This window comes from Nylanderia fulva, unplaced genomic scaffold (genome assembly GCF_048542155.1).
Source record: "Nylanderia fulva isolate GAGA-0341 unplaced genomic scaffold, ASM4854215v1 Scaffold4, whole genome shotgun sequence".
Lineage (NCBI taxonomy): Eukaryota > Metazoa > Arthropoda > Insecta > Hymenoptera > Formicidae > Nylanderia > Nylanderia fulva.
The window spans coordinates 4,340,685-4,359,117 of NW_028190476.1; the positions used below are offsets into that span (position 1 = coordinate 4,340,685).

At 31.6% G+C, this 18,433-nt stretch overlaps 3 protein-coding genes across 3 annotated transcripts in view; all 3 read left to right on the forward strand.

Annotated features, from left to right (window-relative positions):
* The window catches only part of LOC114936231 (lachesin), a 232,193-nt gene that overhangs the window by 18,968 nt on the left and 194,792 nt on the right, over positions 1-18,433 (forward strand). The window lies entirely within an intron of this gene.
* Positions 4,465-6,094, forward strand: LOC146721892 (uncharacterized). The gene is made up of 2 exons (XM_085485894.1): positions 4,465-5,649; positions 5,753-6,094. Exons 1-2 carry the CDS (start codon positions 4,578-4,580, stop codon positions 5,935-5,937), a joined length of 1,257 nt encoding a protein of 418 aa, XP_085342020.1. The 5' UTR covers positions 4,465-4,577; the 3' UTR covers positions 5,938-6,094.
* LOC146721893 (uncharacterized) lies at positions 7,421-9,719 on the forward strand. Its single transcript, XM_085486005.1, has 2 exons — positions 7,421-8,604; positions 8,708-9,719. The coding sequence occupies exons 1-2, from the start codon at positions 7,533-7,535 to the stop codon at positions 8,890-8,892; spliced, it is 1,257 nt and encodes a 418-aa protein (XP_085342131.1). The 5' UTR covers positions 7,421-7,532; the 3' UTR covers positions 8,893-9,719.

Genomic DNA, 18,433 nt, shown 5'->3' on the forward strand with positions numbered 1-18,433 from the left:
TAAGCAGATGAATTAAAATGTATGATATGTCGAGAAGAAATTAATTTCTTACCGTAAATGAGAGAAAAAATATGCATTTAATAATCAACATTCGCGTTAGCCCAGTTTTTTTCAATCTGCCTATGGATCAATAAGCGATTATAAAACATCGCATTGTTCTCTCTCGTTGCGATATCGTGGCGGGATCGAATCGCCGTCGAATTACCGATTAATGACGTGAATGTAAAGAGGGACATGAATATCCGAGTATCGAAACCCCGGAATCTGAGAGTTTGTCGCCTTCAGTTTTTTAACCTCCGGTATGTTTACTTTAAATCTCATGCAAGATGCGAACCTTTTATTTAACTACACCAGCAAGAGTAAGATATGCAAAGTGTTAAAAAAAGAGTTACATATTTTGAAAGCAGATAATATTGATCAAAATAAGAAAAGAGTGTCTAATAAATATAGGTTCTAATTAATATCTTCAAATATACAAGCTATTTATTTGTTTGCTCTATTCTTTTTCTATTGGTCATCTCACCTTTACATTAGTAATGTTATTATAAAATGTTTATTACAATATAAAAGTAATGCAATCAATAAGAAAAAGATAACAAGCTCAGCTAGAAAAAGGTAACTTGCATCTTCGAAGATATTAATTTTAGGACCCATGTTCATTAGACATTTTTTCATAATTTGATCAATATTACCTGCTCTCAAAATATGTAACCCTTTTTTTTTAAAAAAAGAGGAGAAAGGAAGAAAAAAGGATGAGAGAAAAGGGGTTGACAAGTGGAAAAAGGGAGATATTAATTTTAGGACCCATGTTCATTAGACATTTTTTCATATTTTGATCAATATTACCTGCTCTCAAAATACATAACCCTCTTTTTTAAAAAAAGAGAAGAAAGGAAGAAAAAAGGATGAGAGAAAGGGGGTTGACAAGTGGAAAAAGGAAAATATTAATTTTAGGACCCATGTTCATTAAACATTTTTTCATATTTTGATCAATATTACCTGCTCTCAAAATACGTAACCCTCTTTTTTAAAAAAAGAGAAGAAAGGAAGAAAAAAGGATGAGAGAAAGGGGGTTGACAAGTGGAAAAAGGAAGATATTAATTTTAGTACCCATGTTCATTAGACATTTTTTCATAATTTGATCAATATTACCTGCTCTCAAAATATGTAACCCTCTTTTTTAAAAAAAGAGAAGAAAGGAAGAAAAAAGAATGAGAGAAAGGGGGTTGACAAGTGGAAAAAGGAAGATATTAATTTTAGTACCCATGTTCATTAGACATTTTTTCATAATTTGATCAATATTACCTGCTCTCAAAATATGTAACCCTTTTTTTAAAAAAAGAGAAGAAAGGAAGAAAAAAGGATGAGAGAAAGGGGGTTGACAAGTGGAAAAAGGAAAATATTAATTTTAGGACCCATGTTCATTAAACATTTTTTCATATTTTGATCAATATTACCTGCTCTCAAAATACGTAACCCTCTTTTTTAAAAAAAGAGAAGAAAGGAAGAAAAAAGGATGAGAGAAAGGGGGTTGACAAATGGAAAAAGGAAGATATTAATTTTAGGACCCATGTTCATTAGACATTTTTTCATATTTTGATCAATATTACCTGCTCTCAAAATATGTAACCCTCTTTAAAAAAAAAAAAAAAGAAGAAAGAAAGAAAAAAGAATGAGAGAAAGGGGGTTGACAAGTGGAAAAAGGGAGAAGAAAGATATTAATTTTAGGACCCATGTTCATTAGACATTTTTTCATAATTTGATCAATATTACCTGCTCTCAAAATACGTAACCCTCTTTTTAAAAAAAAGAGAAGAAAGGAAGAAAAAAGAATGAGAGAAAGGGGGTTGACAAGTGGAAAAAGGAAGATATTAATTTTAGGACCCATGTTCATTAGACATTTTTTCATAATTTGATCAATATTACCTGCTCTCAAAATACGTAACCCTCTTTTTAAAAAAAAGAGAAGAAAGGAAGAAAAAAGAATGAGAGAAAGGGGGTTGACAAGTGGAAAAAGGAAGATATTAATTTTAGGACCCATGTTCATTAGACATTTTTTCATAATTTGATCAATATTACCTGCTCTCAAAATACGTAACCCTCTTTTTAAAAAAAAGAGAAGAAAGGAAGAAAAAAGAATGAGAGAAAGGGGGTTGACAAGTGGAAAAAGGAAGATATTAATTTTAGGACCCATGTTCATTAGACATTTTTTCATAATTTGATCAATATTACCTGCTCTCAAAATACGTAACCCTCTTTTTAAAAAAAAGAGAAGAAAGGAAGAAAAAAGAATGAGAGAAAGGGGGTTGACAAGTGGAAAAAGGAAGATATTAATTTTAGGACCCATGTTCATTAGACATTTTTTCATAATTTGATCAATATTACCTGCTCTCAAAATACGTAACCCTCTTTTTTAAAAAAAGAAAAGAAAGGAAGAAAAAAGGATGAGAGAAAGGGGGTTGACAAGTGGAAAAAGGAAGATATTAATTTTAGTACCCATGTTCATTAGACATTTTTTCATAATTTGATCAATATTACCTGCTCTCAAAATACGTAACCCTCTTTTTAAAAAAAAGAGAAGAAAGGAAGAAAAAAGGATGAGAGAAAGGGGGTTGACAAGTGAAAAAAGTGAGAAGGAAGGGAATCAAAGGGAAAAGGGATATATAACGAGTAGACGAACGTTGCGCGAGAATCGTCGGACGATTTCGCAGGATTTCGTAATTGAAACGCTCGTACACGAGGTGTAGGACCGGCACGGCGTGGCGCGAGAGAAACAGCGGCAGACAAACGTTGCTCCTTTCCTTCTCCCTCCGGACTCTCTATTCCTCCAGCAGGCAGCGTCTCGAGTAGCTGAGAGTAGCTGAGAGAGAAAGAGCCAAGTTAACGGAATGTCCGGCTATTTCGGTGCCCGGTACAACGCTCGCTCTTTTTCTTCATCTATGTCTGCACCAAGCTCTCTCCGTCTCTTTCCGCCTTCCATTTGTCTCTTCCTCGCCTTCATTAGATTCCGCGGCGCTTACGCGTCATTCTTTTGCGCGCTTCTACCCTTTGCCGCGTGTAATTCGCGAATTCTCTCGCGTGCGTCTACCTCTCTCTCTCTCTCTCTCTGTGTTTTTCTTTTCGCTTTCTTTAATTCATCACTTCCCGCGCCTTTCCTCCGAGCTGTTTTGCTTCCATTTACACGCGAGGAGTCTGCGCAGCGATTGCGAACTTAACTTATTGAACATCACACGCAATCTCGAATTATTCGCCGAGAGATCTGTGTTAAGTTTCAATCCTGGATGAGAAAGTAAAGATTAAAATTTCAGACTTCAGTCCGAATGTAAACTTTCTTTTTAATCGGTTCTTGTTTTAACGCCGAGCTACTTAAATCAATATAATTACTTATCGAAATTAGCGAGCAAGGGCAGACGAGCCGTAGCAGGATGCTTGTGCTAATAAACAAATATATTGAAACAATTATGCAAAAAAACAGACGTTTCGGTTTATTTAAAATACTCCCCATCCCTGACTCTCTCTTATTTCTTTGGTTAAACATGACTATACTTTTATACATATATTTCGTTATATTTCATTCGCTCTAAAAGGGACATGTCACAACTGTCCGGAACCGATTTGATTCTCCTTGAAATATGTTGTTAAATACACAAATCTAAAAGACACGTATTTTTTTATACGTGCGCAATTTGAGTTTTAAGGGGTGAAACACCCCTTTAAAGAATAACGGTATTTTTCTTTAGGATCAAATATCTGCTAAACTATAAGAGATATAAAGAAAAAACGTACAACAAATTTTAATGGCTTGAAGAGTACTTTAAAGTTATATGAACAAAAATTTTTTTTTTTTTTTTTTTTTTTAAAAAACCCTCACCACCTAATTTTTTTTTTCAAAATTAAAAATTTTGTTTTACCTAATTTAAAGCTTATTTTTTTCCAAATTCAACCATGTGTAATAAAGTTATGTTACGAAATATCATTTTCGAAAATTAATTATAAACGCTCCCGTATATACGCTCATCCGTGCTATGTGCGTAAGTAATTACCGTCGAACAATAAAATATATAAAAAATGTTTTTGTATAATTCTTATTTATGTTTTCTATGTATTTATAACTGCGTATTGTGTATATTTAGATTTAAAAAAAAATTTTTAAATATAATTAATAAGAATTTTTTAAATATACCCCCTGCTTTCTTATTATTTCTTTAATATTTAATTTCTTCTATAAAAATTAAAAACAATTATATTTTATAATAAAATTATTTTTTAATTGAATCTTGCGAATACCAATGTCGCAATATTTGGCATAAACAAATTTTATATCTTACGTTAAATGAATCATAAGATAAGATTATGTGTACGTGTTCCAGATAAGTTATAATTTTTACAATAAAATCTTTAATACGTTAAAATAAATAATAAAATAAGATTATGTGATGACGTATTTCTGATAAGTTAATATAAATTGTTCATGTAGCAGCATAATTCTCACAGTCGGTGTAGTCTTTTCGTTGTAATAATATCTGTGTAAACTGTTCTTTTATTGCAATAGAAAGCAAAATATAACATCTTTGAATATGATTATCAATCCGCTTAACGTTGTTAGACTTTTATTGGTGTCAATAAATTCAATATATTTAACAGAAACGCCAGTAACTGAAGCAGAAGTGGAATTAAAGGAAAACATTAAAAAAATATTACTGGATAGCGTTTTTCATTATAATGGGGTGGAAGTAACGGAAGAAATATATCTCGATTATGAAGAACCTTATAAATTACATAGTTTTGAAATAATTGAAGATGACGAAGAAGCATGGCATGAAGATAGTTTAAATTCTCATCCTCATTGTTCAAATGATGATACAAATTTTGATAGTTCTTATAAAAGACGAGCTGTTGAGTATTGGCGATTTCGGGACACTGATGAAAACAGTAATGACAGAAAAAGGAATCGTCCTCTAAGAGTAGTACAAAATAAATTTAGAAGAGTTTCATCTGAACGTCAGTTAAGGCGATGGGAAGAACAAATACAATCAGGTGGAAGTCGTACAGAAAAATTATCTTACATCTCCAAATTTACACATGATAAATTTACTGCAGCTGTCGAATCAGGATTCATGGTTCATGATATTGATTTAAAAAGATGGGCTTTACAAGCTCAAGAAGAAATAGGAAATTTAAATCCTATATTTAAAGCATCTCACAGTTGGATAGCAAGATTTAAGAAGTCTCACCGAATTGTTTCAAGAAAAGTTACGAAGTTTGTCACTAGAAGAACATTAGAAGATTCTGCTGATTTGCAAAAATCAGCTGATGATTTTCTGGAAACAGTAAAACCTCTTATTGAACAGTTTGGATCTGAAAATATTTACAATTCAGATCAAAGTGGTTTCCAATTGGAACTTCACTCTGGAAGATCATTGTCTAACCAGGGAGAAAAGAAAGTAGAACGTGTCGTGCAATCCATATCATCAACAACCCATTCATATACGATACAACCAATAATATCCTGTAATGGCAATTTGTTGTCCCCTTTATTTATTGTATTAAAAGAAGCTAATGGTAAATTTGGACCAAGAGTACAAGAAAATTTATTTAAAGCAGAAAATGTTATTGTAAAAGCATCGAAATCTGGTAAAATGACATCAGGTATTTTCCTTTTATAATTACTTTTTTTAACAACCTTATTTTATTTAACAATTTAATAAGAGTCATAAAAAAACTATTAAATTAACATTTATATTTTGTACAGATCATTTTAAAATGTGGTTAGAAGAAGCTTATTTCGCAAACATTGGTCCTAATAGCGTTCTTCTTATCGATTCATGGACTGGACATTGCCCCAATATGATTTCGGATTTAACACCTCCTGGAACACATATTACTACTATGATAATACCGAAAGGAACTACAGGGAAAATGAACCATGAATCCTGATTCGACAGCTGCAGTAAATTTATCATGTGTAAATTTGGAGATGTAAGATAATTTTTCTGTACGACTTCCACCTGATTGTATTTGTTCTTCCCATCGCCTTAACTGACGTTCAGATGAAACTCTTCTAAATTTATTTTGTACTACTCTTAGAGGACGATTCCTTTTACCCGCTCTCAAAAAACGTAACCCCTCTTTTCTTTTTAAAAAAAGAAAAAAGGAAGAAAAAAAGGGTGAAGCAAGGGGGTTGGGCAGTGAAAAAAAGTGAGAAAGGGGGGAATCAAAGGGAAAAAGGGGTATTAAAAGAGTGGGCAACTTTTTTGGGGAGGGAAACGTCGGGCGATTTCGGCAGGAAATTTTGTAAATTTAAACGGGTCGACACGAGGTTGGGGAGGGGCCCGGGACGGCGTGGCGGGGAGAGAAAAACGGCCAAGACAAACCCTTTGGGTTTTTTCCTTCTCCCTCCGGACTCTCCTTTTCCTCCGGGAGGGCCAGGTCCGAGTAGCGAGGGGTAGCTGAAGGGAAAAAAGGGCCCAAGTTTAAAGGAATGTCCGGTATTTCGGGCCCGGACAACGCTCAATCTTTGTATACATAACTCAATGTCCCAAGGGACATGTCACAACTGTCCGGAACCGATTTGATTCTCCTTGAAATATGTTGTTAAATACACAAATCTAAAAGACACGTATTTTTTTATACGTGCGCAATTTGAGTTTTAAGGGGTGAAACACCCCTTTAAAGAATAACGGTATTTTTCTTTAGGATCAAATATCTGCTAAACTATAAGAGATATAAAGAAAAAACGTACAACAAATTTTAATGGCTTGAAGAGTACTTTAAAGTTATATGAACAAAAATTTTTTTTTTTTTTTTTTTTTTTAAAAAACCCTCACCACCTAATTTTTTTTTCAAAATTAAAAATTTTGTTTTACCTAATTTAAAGCTTATTTTTTTCCAAATTCAACCATGTGTAATAAAGTTATGTTACGAAATATCATTTTCGAAAATTAATTATAAACGCTCCCGTATATACGCTCATCCGTGCTATGTGCGTAAGTAATTACCGTCGAACAATAAAATATATAAAAAATGTTTTTGTATAATTCTTATTTATGTTTTCTATGTATTTATAACTGCGTATTGTGTATATTTAGATTTAAAAAAAAATTTTTAAATATAATTAATAAGAATTTTTTAAATATACCCCCTGCTTTCTTATTATTTCTTTAATATTTAATTTCTTCTATAAAAATTAAAAACAATTATATTTTATAATAAAATTATTTTTTAATTGAATCTTGCGAATACCAATGTCGCAATATTTGGCATAAACAAATTTTATATCTTACGTTAAATGAATCATAAGATAAGATTATGTGTACGTGTTCCAGATAAGTTATAATTTTTACAATAAAATCTTTAATACGTTAAAATAAATAATAAAATAAGATTATGTGATGACGTATTTCTGATAAGTTAATATAAATTGTTCATGTAGCAGCATAATTCTCACAGTCGGTGTAGTCTTTTCGTTGTAATAATATCTGTGTAAACTGTTCTTTTATTGCAATAGAAAGCAAAATATAACATCTTTGAATATGATTATCAATCCGCTTAACGTTGTTAGACTTTTATTGGTGTCAATAAATTCAATATATTTAACAGAAACGCCAGTAACTGAAGCAGAAGTGGAATTAAAGGAAAACATTAAAAAAATATTACTGGATAGCGTTTTTCATTATAATGGGGTGGAAGTAACGGAAGAAATATATCTCGATTATGAAGAACCTTATAAATTACATAGTTTTGAAATAATTGAAGATGACGAAGAAGCATGGCATGAAGATAGTTTAAATTCTCATCCTCATTGTTCAAATGATGATACAAATTTTGATAGTTCTTATAAAAGACGAGCTGTTGAGTATTGGCGATTTCGGGACACTGATGAAAACAGTAATGACAGAAAAAGGAATCGTCCTCTAAGAGTAGTACAAAATAAATTTAGAAGAGTTTCATCTGAACGTCAGTTAAGGCGATGGGAAGAACAAATACAATCAGGTGGAAGTCGTACAGAAAAATTATCTTACATCTCCAAATTTACACATGATAAATTTACTGCAGCTGTCGAATCAGGATTCATGGTTCATGATATTGATTTAAAAAGATGGGCTTTACAAGCTCAAGAAGAAATAGGAAATTTAAATCCTATATTTAAAGCATCTCACAGTTGGATAGCAAGATTTAAGAAGTCTCACCGAATTGTTTCAAGAAAAGTTACGAAGTTTGTCACTAGAAGAACATTAGAAGATTCTGCTGATTTGCAAAAATCAGCTGATGATTTTCTGGAAACAGTAAAACCTCTTATTGAACAGTTTGGATCTGAAAATATTTACAATTCAGATCAAAGTGGTTTCCAATTGGAACTTCACTCTGGAAGATCATTGTCTAACCAGGGAGAAAAGAAAGTAGAACGTGTCGTGCAATCCATATCATCAACAACCCATTCATATACGATACAACCAATAATATCCTGTAATGGCAATTTGTTGTCCCCTTTATTTATTGTATTAAAAGAAGCTAATGGTAAATTTGGACCAAGAGTACAAGAAAATTTATTTAAAGCAGAAAATGTTATTGTAAAAGCATCGAAATCTGGTAAAATGACATCAGGTATTTTCCTTTTATAATTACTTTTTTTAACAACCTTATTTTATTTAACAATTTAATAAGAGTCATAAAAAAACTATTAAATTAACATTTATATTTTGTACAGATCATTTTAAAATGTGGTTAGAAGAAGCTTATTTCGCAAACATTGGTCCTAATAGCGTTCTTCTTATCGATTCATGGACTGGACATTGCCCCAATATGATTTCGGATTTAACACCTCCTGGAACACATATTACTACTATGATAATACCGAAAGGAACTACAGGGAAAATGAACCATGAATCCTGATTCGACAGCTGCAGTAAATTTATCATGTGTAAATTTGGAGATGTAAGATAATTTTTCTGTACGACTTCCACCTGATTGTATTTGTTCTTCCCATCGCCTTAACTGACGTTCAGATGAAACTCTTCTAAATTTATTTTGTACTACTCTTAGAGGACGATTCCTTTTTCTGTCATTACTGTTTTCATCAGTGTCCCGAAATCGCCAATACTCAACAGCTCGTCTTTTATAAGAACTATCAAAATTTGTATCATCATTTGAACAATGAGGATGAGAATTTAAACTATCTTCATGCCATGCTTCTTCGTCATCTTCAATTATTTCAAAACTATGTAATTTATAAGGTTCTTCATAATCGAGATATATTTCTTCCGTTACTTCCACCCCATTATAATGAAAAACGCTATCCAGTAATATTTTTTTAATGTTTTCCTTTAATTCCACTTCTGCTTCAGTTACTGGCGTTTCTGTTAAATATATTGAATTTATTGACACCAATAAAAGTCTAACAACGTTAAGCGGATTGATAATCATATTCAAAGATGTTATATTTTGCTTTCTATTGCAATAAAAGAACAGTTTACACAGATATTATTACAACGAAAAGACTACACCGACTGTGAGAATTATGCTGCTACATGAACAATTTATATTAACTTATCAGAAATACGTCATCACATAATCTTATTTTATTATTTATTTTAACGTATTAAAGATTTTATTGTAAAAATTATAACTTATCTGGAACACGTACACATAATCTTATCTTATGATTCATTTAACGTAAGATATAAAATTTGTTTATGCCAAATATTGCGACATTGGTATTCGCAAGATTCAATTAAAAAATAATTTTATTATAAAATATAATTGTTTTTAATTTTTATAGAAGAAATTAAATATTAAAGAAATAATAAGAAAGCAGGGGGTATATTTAAAAAATTCTTATTAATTATATTTAAAAATTTTTTTTTAAATCTAAATATACACAATACGCAGTTATAAATACATAGAAAACATAAATAAGAATTATACAAAAACATTTTTTATATATTTTATTGTTCGACGGTAATTACTTACGCACATAGCACGGATGAGCGTATATACGGGAGCGTTTATAATTAATTTTCGAAAATGATATTTCGTAACATAACTTTATTACACATGGTTGAATTTGGAAAAAAATAAGCTTTAAATTAGGTAAAACAAAATTTTTAATTTTGAAAAAAAAAATTAGGTGGTGAGGGTTTTTAAAAAAAAAAAAAAAAAAAAAAATTTTTGTTCATATAACTTTAAAGTACTCTTCAAGCCATTAAAATTTGTTGTACGTTTTTTCTTTATATCTCTTATAGTTTAGCAGATATTTGATCCTAAAGAAAAATACCGTTATTCTTTAAAGGGGTGTTTCACCCCTTAAAACTCAAATTGCGCACGTATAAAAAAATACGTGTCTTTTAGATTTGTGTATTTAACAACATATTTCAAGGAGAATCAAATCGGTTCCGGACAGTTGTGACATGTCCCTTGTAAGTCTTTCTTAACAGTGTAACTTTGATCTGACATTACGATATTAATTTTTTTACCACGGAATACATCTTCTGTATACGTATTCACTTTCCTTTATTACATAACTATTTATTATATTCTGCTCAACTATTTATTATATTCTGTTACAGTAGTATACACAAGACACGATGGAAATTTTTACCTTAATTTGTAGCCGTTAGTTTTCACTATTGTATACGATTGCGAGTCTTAACCAATATTAGTTTTATATATTTTACGTAATGAAATTTGCGATGCGTTCTTTATAACCGACGGTTTTCTTTATTTTCATTGTTTTTATTTTTTATTTTTTAAAAATTAATTTTACACTGAAGATGGTTTCAAATAAATCGAAACGTCTGTTATTTTTGCATAATCGCTTCAATATATTTGTTTATTAGCAGGAACATCCTACTACGGCTCGTCGGCCCTTTCTCGCTAATTCGATTTTTTAATCCCTCGAGCCTTCTATTTTAATAATTGCTTATTCCTATCACACAATTAGATTATTTAACAAATTATTTTGAACGAAAATTAAAGAGACACTCGAAAGGACATATCAAATTAATTGAGCAGATTTAAATACTCGCTTCAAGAATATCTCGGCATCCGTGGTGATTAAACACGCGTATTTTGAGATGCATGAAATGGATGCCAGAAAGCTTTATCAGATCGAAATAAACCGGTCGTATTTATCCCGATTTCTATATATATATTTTCTCGCTCTTTTCGCAGCTGCGCGCGTTTCCACTTTTAAAAATTTTTGTTTCAGTTCCCCGAGGAGTTTCTCTATATACCTTTCACTTCTTCTTTCTTCTCTTCTCTATCTTGCGCCTTCACTATGGCTTGGTTAAACTCTCGACAGCGGAGACAGTACACCGAACAAAGACCGACCATTTCTTGGCACGGAGTCACATGGTCTCCGTTAATGAACAGTCTTCACCAATTTTAGAACGTTGAACGTGGACCAGCGAAAAGCAAGATGCGTCTAACTGCCGCTTTACATCGCGCGATTTTGCTACGAGGAAATATTTGGGAGAAATATTCTCATTTTGACAGAAAGATATTAATGTCTCTACGAGAAATATTCTATTATTTCGCTACACGGTGGAAAAATTTGTGTTTTTTTTTTTTTTTTTTTTTTTTTGTTAAAAACGGTCCCCGTGAAAATTTTTGTGTTAAATATTTAACACATTCATGTGTTAATTTAACATATTACTGTTGAATTTAAATGTTAAATTATTAAAACAACTGAAAAAATGTAAAAATAACACAATGTACATCTATTTTTAATTTTACACAATAAATATGTTCTGCTTTATTAGTGACAAGATTTATCTGTTCAAATTTACAGGAAAAACTGATTTGATTTTCTATTTTATAATACAAACGGGGATGATAAAATTTAAAACTAACACATTTTTTGTTAATTTTTACATTAAAAGTATGTTAATTGTACACAAAAGTTATTTTGAATTATCTGAAGTTTTTCATTTATTGTGTTAAAATATTTGTGTCTCCATTTAACATATCCATATTGTATTAAATTAACACAAAAATTTTTCAACTGTGTACTGATTAGCAGGGGCTATGTATTTTTTATATTTATAGGGCATATATTTTAAGTATTTTTATTATGCAGGTCAATCGAGATTTGTTTATCAATTTGGAAACGATATACATAGTTTAACAGGCAAATATACAATTTTACAAAAACACTTTCTAAATAAAAATTATATATATTATAGAGGGGAACGTACAATGGTGATTTTGATTTTATCTTGTGATGTCTATCCCAAAATCATTTAAAAGTTAATCTAATTTTTTTCAATAAAATTATCCTAGTTTTTTTTACATATAAATCGATTCCTAATAAATTTGACATAAAAAGTTATAAAAATAGGGTGGCAAAAAATGAACAGTTTACGAGATATACAATAAGACTTTAATTTGACAATTGAACCTATGAAATATCTTGTACGAAATATATGGTTTCACCTCGATATTTTTATACGAAATAAGAGGAATCAAATTGATGCAAAAAACATATATACTTGTTTAAAAAAATATCTAGTTGCAAATGATACATATATAGTTTATTACATACTGTACTATATATATTAGATACTGTACATACATGAAACTAGGGCGATGTCTCAAGATACACAAAGAGTGCTCGAGCGTGTCGCGGAGTAACTTTCAAACTTTGGAACACACTTTTCGCTTTTTGCACGCAATGTACATTTTGTTCGCGACTCGTTCTGATTGCTTCGATTAAATAACAAACAAAAACGTTTAGCTAAGAATCGGTGCAATCATGTAGCCAACGTTATGCGGCGTACCGGGTTAAAATTAACTCTCTATAATTAAACATACAGAGGCGCGGTAAATTAAAACAATAAATATCAGAGGAAACGCCACGCAAAAGAGAGAAAGAGCGAGCAAATTCGATCGAGAAGGGGGAGAAGACGGGGGAGAGGTAGCATATTTGCAATCGGCGGGATACACGTGTATTCAGCTCGATGTGTTGCGAATAACGATAATGCACATTTTTCCCTCTTTCTCTCTCTCTCTCTCCGTATTTTTACTCGATGAATCCTGGTTCTAATAAATTCAGATAATTATCGTGTACATAGTTTTTTTTTTTTTTTTTTTTACAATGAATAAATATCGATTACATTTTCCATATTCGAGTAAAACAGGATGATAAAGAAAGACCGAGATGAGATTGGCTCTAATTGATTAGCAAAATAACCGATAATCTTCCCTATAAGCACTAGAGGCTTTATTATTTTCTACTTCGGATTTGCCGATGACATTTGCGGTTGGATATTTATTATTCGTATTCGCGAGCGAGTGAATAAGTTTTCTCCCATTAAAATAAAAGATAACGAACACACGCGTATGTGTACATAAGCTCCGTTTATCATTCATTATTCGCATAGATTCGCTCCGATTCCGCGGCCGGTGACGTAAACGGTTGGATACGTCTGTGTGTTAATTTTGAAAATATAATATGCGCGTGCGTATATAATAGATTCATTCGTGCAAAATATTAGTTTCAAATATTTGATAACGGCGGCGCAGACAACGCGCGTCGTATTGCGCTTTTCATTCAATTATCAGTTCGCATACTTGAATGAATGGGCGCGTGCGAACACGCTCGTTTTGTCCTCTGTCGATAATACACAATATATCTGCATCCGGATTCCAAATGCGAGCCCTGCAATGCCGAAGATTTGAGATTCTGCGAACATTTCCCTCTTTCACCCTTCCTCTTTCTCTGCTCCATTATTCTACTTTGGTATCAATTTCTCCAAGTGAATTTTATATAATAATATATTTATTATACAACTAGTGATAGATAAAAAGACCAACAAAAGCAATTAATATGCTTATAAATTCTCGACTCTTATTGAAGAACTAACATTAATTTTCGATATTATGTGGAATTTTTGTATGATTTTGTATTTTTTAATAATTACGGTAATATAATACTATGAGGAAGACCGCGTGCGGTTGAAACGTTTATTTTATAATAATTGTAATTTTTACTTAAGTTGTTTTATGTTTAGTTTATACATGGAATAAATTTTATTTGACAGAACAACTCTAATAATTGCTCGATAAGTTGGTCTTTTTATCTATCACTAGTTGTATTTACAATATACGAGCGAAACTTTGTATCAATATATTTATTATGTTTTATTTTATATTGATTAAATTGATCACATTATTATTTGATGGAGATAATTTTTCTTCAGATTATTTTTTTCCACCGACGACAGTTTCATCATATATGGTTGATATATCTCTGTAATATATTTTCACTCTAAATTTGCGTATATAGAATTAGCGGAATTTATCTGTATAAATATATATATATATAGTTTTTTGCACGACTTAAAAATAATGCAGGCTTTTCTGAAGGTTGTCACATTTCAACGCAAACTAATTCGTTTTCATTATTAAAGGAGCTCCTGGCAGATAATCTCATTGTCGAAGTCATTAATCTTAATAAGTGCCGGCCAAACAACAATTATGCTTCCCGCGCTGATTTTCTTTAGGATTCGGGGCTAGTTAAATTACGCGCACATACGAAATTTAAAATCAAGAATAGATAAAATAAATAGATTCATTCGTTACGCTACATTTAACGTAAATGGATTTCTACAGATATATATCTATTTGTACAAAGCGAAGAGGAAGTTTCCAATTAATTCAGACGGCATCTCTATGAAAATGATTTCTCAACGAATTTATTATGCGCGTCATACAGCAAGCATTTATTTCTTCTTTGTTTCTCTTTTTTACAATATCCACATTTAACCGACGTCGCGCAGGAAGCTCCCAATTTAACTTTAATGATGACGTATATCTCTTTCAACCTAATGATCCACCGAAGAGGTATAGATACCGATGATTTCATCTCCCCACGATTCTGTACCTCCGGATGAATTACGACAGACACACACACACACACACGCTCAGATTCAACCCCGAAAGATGGGGATTCCGTTTACATACCGCGAATCCGCGTATCCCAGCAGGGATGAGATGTTCGCCAGCGGCCAACGGATGCTGTACCCGAGCGATCCATCCCTTTTTGTCCCCTATTCGGCGATCACTTCCCTATACTTGCCCTTAAAATACGAGGCTGCTGGTATGTATGCATGTATACGTACACGTGTGTGTTCTCGCTATTAACTTCTCGCGCATCGGTCGATAGGATCGATAGCATTGCACGCCCGGCGATGCACCGCGGCGTTATCTTCTCGCTAGGCTGCATTAATGTACCTATCCAGTTATTGCGGACGAGGGAGAGGGTTGGACAAAATGGTCCGGCGAAACACCGTTGGTACAAACCGATATACCGTGGATACGATAGATCCAGATGCACGCGCTTTGCAGACCGCTGCGATCTAGCCGGATGCAATAGACGGGAAGAGGTGGGTGTGAGAGAGAGAGAGAGAGAGAAATGGAGAGAGATTTGCAGCAGCATCGTTGGAGAAATGAGGGGGAAGGTCGCCATAGGTCGCAACTCTACCGGCGAAAATGCATTCCGGCATATCATCGGCGATGTGGGGTAATTATTAATTGTCAGCGAAGAGGTAATGGAAGCTGTACGCGAGCATACTCATACCGGACATTGCTCTGGATCATAGCTTTCTTTCTTCTTCACCCTTCTTGTTCGTCCCTATATGGTGTATCGATGAGTCGTCGTATTCATGCGCTCCCGCCTCTCATGTTTGTGTGTTTAATATACGCATAACTAAGGAACAAATTTATTTAGAAAGGAAAATCAAAAGATGCGTTTGTTTTTTATCGACAATTGTTATTTTTATTGCACTATTTATTGGCTACGCGGAATGAAAAATCTTTTATTAAAATTCAAGTATTATTCATAATAACAAATCTATTATATATGTTTATAAAAAAAAACTACGCATAACTAAGGAACAAATTCATTTAGAAAGGAAAATCAAAAGATGCGTTTGTTTTTTATCGACAATTGTTATTTTTATTGCACTATTTATTGGCTACGCGGAATGAAAAATCTTTTATTAAAATTCGAGTATTATTCATAATAACAAATCTATTATATATGTTTATAAAAAAAAAACTACGCATAACTAAGGAACAAATTCATTTAGAAAGGAAAATCAAAAGATGCGTTTGTTTTTTATCGACAATTGTTATTTTTATTGCACTATTTATTGGCTACGCGGAATGAAAAATCTTTTATTAAAATTCGAGTATTATTCATAATAACAAATCTATTATATATGTTTATAAAAAAAAACTACGCATAACTAAGGAAACAAATTCATTTAGAAAGGAAAATCAAAAGGTGCGTTTGTTTTTTATCGACAATTGTTATTTTTATTGCACTATTTATTGGCTACGCGGAATGAAAAATCTTTTATTAAAATTCGAGTATTATTCATAATAACAAATCTATTATATATGTTTATAAAAAAAAACTACGCATAACTAAGGAACAAATTCATTTAGAAAGGAAAATCAAAAGATGCGTTTGTTTTTTATCGACAATTGTTATTTTTATTGCACTATTTATTGGCTACGCGGAATGAAAAATCTTTTATTAAAATTCGAGTATTATTCATAATAACAAATCTATTATATATGTTTATAAAAAAAAAACTACGCATAACTAAGGAACAAATTCATTTAGAAAGGAAAATCAAAAGGTGCGTTTGTTTTTTATCGACAATTATTATTTTTATTGCACTATTTATTGGCTACGCGGAATGAAAAATCCTTTACTAGAATTCGAGTATTATTCATAATAACAAATCTATTATATATGTTTATAAAAAAAAACTACGCATAACTAAGAAACAAATTCATTTAGAAAGGAAAATCAAAAGATGCGTTTGTTTTTTATCGACAATTGTTATTTTTATTGCACTATTTATTGGCTACGCGGAATGAAAAATCTTTTATTAAAATTCGAGTATTATTCATAATAACAAATCTATTATATATGTTTATAAAAAAAAAAACTACGCATAACTAAGGAACAAATTCATTTAGAAAGGAAAATCAAAAGGTGCGTTTGTTTTTTATCGACAATTGTTATTTTTATTGCACTATTTATTGGCTACGCGGAATGAAAAATCCTTTACTAGAATTCGAGTATTATTCATAATAACAAATCTATTATATATGTTTATAAAAAAAAACTATGCATAACTAAGGAAAAAACTCGCTATACATCCGAGCATTTGGAAAGGAAAATCAAAATAACTCGTTCAAATTGTTATTAACAAAATTCATAATTTTTTGGTCTTTCTAATTTTTCTAATTTTTGAAAAACTATATAATTAATCTTGAAGCAAAATCAACGATAAATGATTATATTTAAGGGGATGCTGATTGTGTCTGTTTTTATCGACAAATATTATTTTCATTTAACTATTTCTTGGCTGTACAGAATAAAAAATGCTTTACTAAAATTGGAGTCTAATCTAACTGATAAGAAAATTGTAAATATTTAACCTTCTTGGGGGTTTTTTATACATAGATTTGTTATTATGAATACTTTAATTCTAGTAATGAATTTTTCATTCTGTATAGCCAATAAAGAGTTAAATGAAAATAATCAATAAACCAGACACATCCCCTTAAAATACTTCGAAAGCTTAATATTTAAAATGTTTTTTTCATAAATTTCATATTTCTATTATCTGAAAAAAATTAATTAATATTTAAATCAAACGGCATGATTTTTTTCGAATTTTTCCTTGTAAGCGAACTTTATGCGGAATATGTCTGACGGTTGATCAGAATTTTCGAACTAATCCGTTTTGATGCGTAACAACGATTACGTCCGCGCATTATACAAGCATCTATCGTATTTAGTAACTGTTTATCCGTTATCCCTTTACACATCTATTTGCGTTATTGCATACGTACATAGGTGCGTATGCATGTACAATATATATATATATATATATATATATATATATATATATATACACAGTATTGCGTGTAACGCGTGTCTCTCTTTGCACGCCACGGCGTATAAACCGGCATTCCAATTACGAAATGTGTCGTTTTCGACAATGGGCCTTGGAGGAACGAGGGAGAAACGAGGGAGCGCAACGCGTATTCCCGTGTATTTATGCTTCGGTATTAGCATCCGCACGTGTGGACACGTGCGTTTGACCCTCCGCGATACGACCTGTAACGCGTCCGATGCACGGCATGGATTCATTATGTTAGCGCGAGGAGATTCTCTGTTGCAACGTGTAGCGAAGATAAGCCGCCTTGTATGCAGCATCCGCTCTATTCGCGGACGTTGGATCACTGGAACTAGGATTTTCTTCTCACATTTTAATTTCGTTTAAAATTAATGAATATACATATGCATAGTTTATTTTTTTGTTTACATTTACAGTGAATTTTTTCTCCTATTTTATTAAAAAACATTTTTTTTTTTCAATGCTACCTTTGTTTTTCCCTTAAAAATAGA